Source organism: Sphaeroforma arctica (assembly GCF_001186125.1).
Source record: "Sphaeroforma arctica JP610 unplaced genomic scaffold supercont1.269, whole genome shotgun sequence".
Taxonomy (NCBI): domain Eukaryota; class Ichthyosporea; order Ichthyophonida; genus Sphaeroforma; species Sphaeroforma arctica.
This window is the reverse complement of record NW_014040289.1, coordinates 55095-59875: the sequence shown is the minus strand read 5'-3', so window position 1 is coordinate 59875 and position 4781 is coordinate 55095. Positions and strand designations below refer to the sequence as shown.

The following is a 4781-nucleotide window of genomic DNA, read 5'->3' as shown; positions in this document are numbered from 1 at the left end:
TATATATACATATATATATATATAAAATATATATATATATATCATAATATGTATATATATATATATATGTGTGTGTGTGTGTGTAGGGATATATGGATACACCCACCTATCTGTACACACGGACATACGCGCGTGCACACAAATACACACACATACTCACACACACGGACACACAAATACACACACACACAAACACACAAAATTATAAATATATATTGATTTAATTAAAATGTTCTTAGACATATACTATTTTAACGTCTTTAGATTCATTCATCACATGATTGAATTATCTTGAACGTTTTGACATGTCCGATATTTGCCGCTTCCTGCTCACTAATATTAAACATATACTCCCACGAAGTACACCTAGAGATACGTCTATAGACCTTATGCACGTTCTCCTCCGAATGTTCAATACGCTTCAAGATATGTCTACAACCCTTATGCACTTTCCCCTGAATGTTCAATACGCTTCAAGATATAATCATAAGCCTTATGCACGTTCTCCTCCGAATGTTCAGTACACTCAAAGACACGACCATAAACCTTGTGCACTTTCTCCTTCGAATGCTCAGTACACTTAAAGATATGACGTTGGCCGTCCTGTCCGATGTCACTGATGATGGTGTCTGTGCTCTGGTGAGCAACTGCAACGCGCTCGAACGGCTGCATTTGGAACAACTCCCCAATGTCTCAGACCAAGTGATGGTATGCACATGAAATATCTTGTTAAATGGGACATAGCTAGAACCTGAACGTCACGAGTAGATATAGATTACTATCTATCGATCTTGGTTGGTAGAGTAAACGTTTTAGGGCGGGACAGACAAGCGCGGCATATATATGGGATAAGCTTAGTCGCTGCTAGGTCTAGGACTGTTCTTGCCCAACAGCAAGTACACGTCATCTGTCTCCGAATACCGATAGTTAAAACCACTCTAGTTGGTGAAGCCTTGGATAGGTTAAAACTTAACTAGCCTCGGATGTTTAGAATGACTCATTTTCATCTGTTGTTTTTAATATAACTTTTATTTGTACATGTGCAGACACCTGTAGCCTCCAACGTCACGCTGAGGCGACTGAGTTTGAGTGGGATGCATATCGGCGATAATGGAATAGACAGGTAACATATAGGTTCTGCATATACGATAACGGAATATATACGTATTTTATTGGCTTGATATACACAGTAGCGGTGTTCTCGAGGAAAGGGGTCAATTATATATGCGCATGGGCTTCGTGATGTACTTTGATCTGACACTGATGTAGCTCTTGAGGCTGATGCATATACTCTTGTGTCCCACATACAACACTCGTACGGATACGCTTACCGCAATATTTTGGCTCAAAGTGAGTGTGCACCTATGTGAAAAACTGGTATCGCATTCATTCGCTTCTATTCAAACCGTTGCACGAGTTAGCGCCAGAAGAGACGGCTTGAAATACACCGATTGATTCGGTTCAGCTTAACTGAAGCAATTGGCGTTCCCTTGCAACAGGCTCGTAGAAGAGGAGACTCTGCTCACAGAGCTCATCCTACAGAGCACGCATGCACTTTCACCAGTGGGAGTGCTGAGGTGCACCAACATCAAGTCTCTAAGAGGTGAGTGACACAGTAGCCATGTTGCCAGTCTATGTCGGGGGGGGGGGTTATTGCAGTGGGTCATTTAGGGTTAAAGGTTCAGGGTTTAGGGTTTTATAGGATGTGGTATGCGCACGCTATCAGTGTGACAGTGTAGTACGCGTGTGACCATCTTGCCTAACTGTAGATATCACAAAACTGGGCCCATTGGGTGCCACTCCCCTAGGCTTCGGCGTGATACTGTCAGTCGCTGCATGCTGAGCGGCATAATGCCTTAGACTATATACCTTTGTACCCTATCCGGGACCCCACTCGGCCTCTCATGTATCAGGTAGCATACCTACCCACAGCCATGCCTCTCAACTTTGTCCTAAGATTCTTTCTCGAACCCACGAATCTAGCTTTGTGATATCTACCGTTAGGCAAGTTGATCGACCAAGCTTTAGGGTTTACGGTTTAGGGTTTAAGATCGGTAGTAAATCGGTAGCACATGCGCGAGTGACTGCACACCTAGGTACGAGCCGAGTTACGTCTATGGTATGGTCACAGTTGCGGGACTCTGTCCTGTCCGCCAGACGCAATGGACTATTGCAGTGCGCTATATGCAAAGATATAGTACACACATTGGCACTTCACTTTCAGAAAACGCCAGCTCATATTATGACATGTTCATGTTCCACATACACATCCATACCCTCACAGATCTAACGCTCAGTTATCTGCCAAAGATCAAGTACGCCAACATCATGCCGATTTTTAGCAATCCTCTGCTGGACGTGCATGTGTTTGGCATGCGCATGCCCTGATGGTTCGTACGTATCTCCTCCGGCTCTGTCTCTCAGTCCTCAGTTTGGCGGTGTGGGTCAGACGGACTGAGACGCACATTGTATCGGCTGAACGTCTGTACGACAGTTGGGTTAAAAGGAGAAGCACGCGTAGATATCAGACTCTCTGAATTAATTGTTGTTTAGTCCCAAACGATCATGAGAAGTAGCGCTAATAATGGTATTTCATTGACCTGTACATCAAAATGGGTGGTTGTTTTGTGCTCCATCGGTCCTAAGGAGAAGAAAAGTAACTAGGTACATAGCAAGGTAATTGATAAGGATGCTTTAGACAACGGAAAGCATTAGCCAGTAAAGTACAAGACCGCGTATATTCATTAAGCAGGTGAAGCTGCAGATCACCAGATACTCGCGAGATGCATGCATCTGGTGATCAAATAGATAACAAATAGGTAATGGTAGGCTTCGGACAGAAGTACGTTAATAAATCGGTAGAAAGAGCTCTGAGATTGCCTTGGATCGGATTATTCTAACTCATAACGTTGTGTAGTGTGATTTAGTCACAGAACAAGCGATGAGAGCGCTAATTCTGACCAGCATATACTGAAAATGGTTGGTGCTAGTTTCTCTGCCTCGTTTGTTTAGGGAAGATAGGCGCATGTCCGCAAGAGCTTGCTAATCTAGTTGCAATTCGTTAAGCGCAATAGGCATGCCTCATCCATCTCCTCTGTTGGTTTAGCGAAGCGCGGTGATCGGTACAAAGGCTCTCTGTCTATACCAATGAAAGTCTATGTGAGCGTTCGGATATATTCAGAACCTTTATTCAGTCTGAACTACCCAGATAGGGCGTACAAATTTTCTTTATTCTGGTCTCGTAAACGAGGATTTCGGTGCAATGTACTGGGTTACTGCCAATTGCCTTGCTCGTACATTAAAATGTAGCAGGAACACGCGTTGAGCCCAAATAGGAAAGGGATAAGCTGTGCGGCAGTAGTCGCATGAGTAGACTATAAGGTACAACATAAGCAAAATATGGAACAAATTCAACTACTGTGCAGCCGTACGTATCTATTATGCGTGTACGGAAAATGTGGGTTTGCACCTGTGGCTTCCAACTGATTATAGTCACGCTGATGTATCACTACGGCCCCAGTGCACTAACACACAGTGTCCGAATACACAACAGGTGTGCTTTTGTATGAGCGTGCATAGCTACATCATGGTTCAATCTACACTCCACAGCCGTACCAATATTATCACCAAGGCTTGGCTTTGTCACGAGTAGTTTACCTGTCACGTATATAGCCATGTATCTCGAATGTAAGATAGTACTAGGTTACGAATGTACATATTGCACTCAGGCGCTGTAGTATATATCACGTGCATACTTAGCTGTCTCGGGCGTTCAAGTATATCTCGTATGTACTTATTTGTGTCTCGGATGTATAAGTAGGTCCCCTTTGTACTTACTTGTTTTGAGTCCACTAGTACAAATACTACAGATGTGCTATTCTCACAGAGAGATCCCATCGAACATACCACTGTGTAGTCTTCCTGCCACCAAACACTCGTGTTTCATTCGCCCATAGTGTGCTCGTAGAGCGCTATCTACAGGCCCTATTAATAACCCCTACACCCGGATATTTTGGACTGGTTCCCTGCGACCACGTACCGGACCTCGGGCAAACTGTCAAATGCCCCGGGTTTGCCAAACGTCCCACATGTCAGATACACACTGAGATAAGCCACTCAGGTCTGCGATCGTGCATGGAGACACAACCGCGTGCATTGCCACCCAGTGGTATGACTCATTTAGTGCATACCAGTGGTATGACTCATTCAGTCCATACCAAAGTTGTCACCTCTCTTCAGCTAGTTGTTATCTATCGGCGATGTGGTTGAAGTAGTTCCGGGCGTGGGTGCTGGTCCTGTCTAGCACTTCTCATTCAAAAAAATTGTCGTAGTAATCGGATCCCACTCTGGACAGCGACAGGTTGTGGTTTAGAGGATTCGAGTTCTATAATTCTAATCGTTCGACATAATATAGCTCTTTGTTGACTACATATATGTAGATATACGCACAGACAAACATATATGCATACACACACACACGCACACAAAAGTATATATTAACACGCATATCCACACACGCACACGCAAAGACACAGACACAGGCACACACAGACACAGACACACACACATATATATTTATATATATATATATATATATATATATATATATATATATATATAGTTTTAGGTATATTTATACTTATGTATACACACACACATATACTATATATATATATATATATATATATATATATATATATATATATATATACATATATATATATATATATATATATATATATATATATATATATATATATATATATATATATATACATATA

General features: G+C 42.4%; 1 protein-coding gene across 1 annotated transcript; it reads left to right on the top strand.

Annotated features, from left to right (window-relative positions):
• Positions 1-588: 588 nt before the first annotated feature.
• Positions 589-2873, top strand: SARC_04647 (hypothetical protein; the record flags this gene model as incomplete). The annotated part of the gene is made up of 4 exons (XM_014301516.1): positions 589-708; positions 1047-1123; positions 1500-1603; positions 2285-2873. The coding sequence occupies 4 exons, from the start codon at positions 589-591 to the stop codon at positions 2386-2388; spliced, it is 405 nt and encodes a 134-aa protein (XP_014156991.1). The 3' UTR covers positions 2389-2873.
• Positions 2874-4781: the final 1908 nt, after the last annotated feature.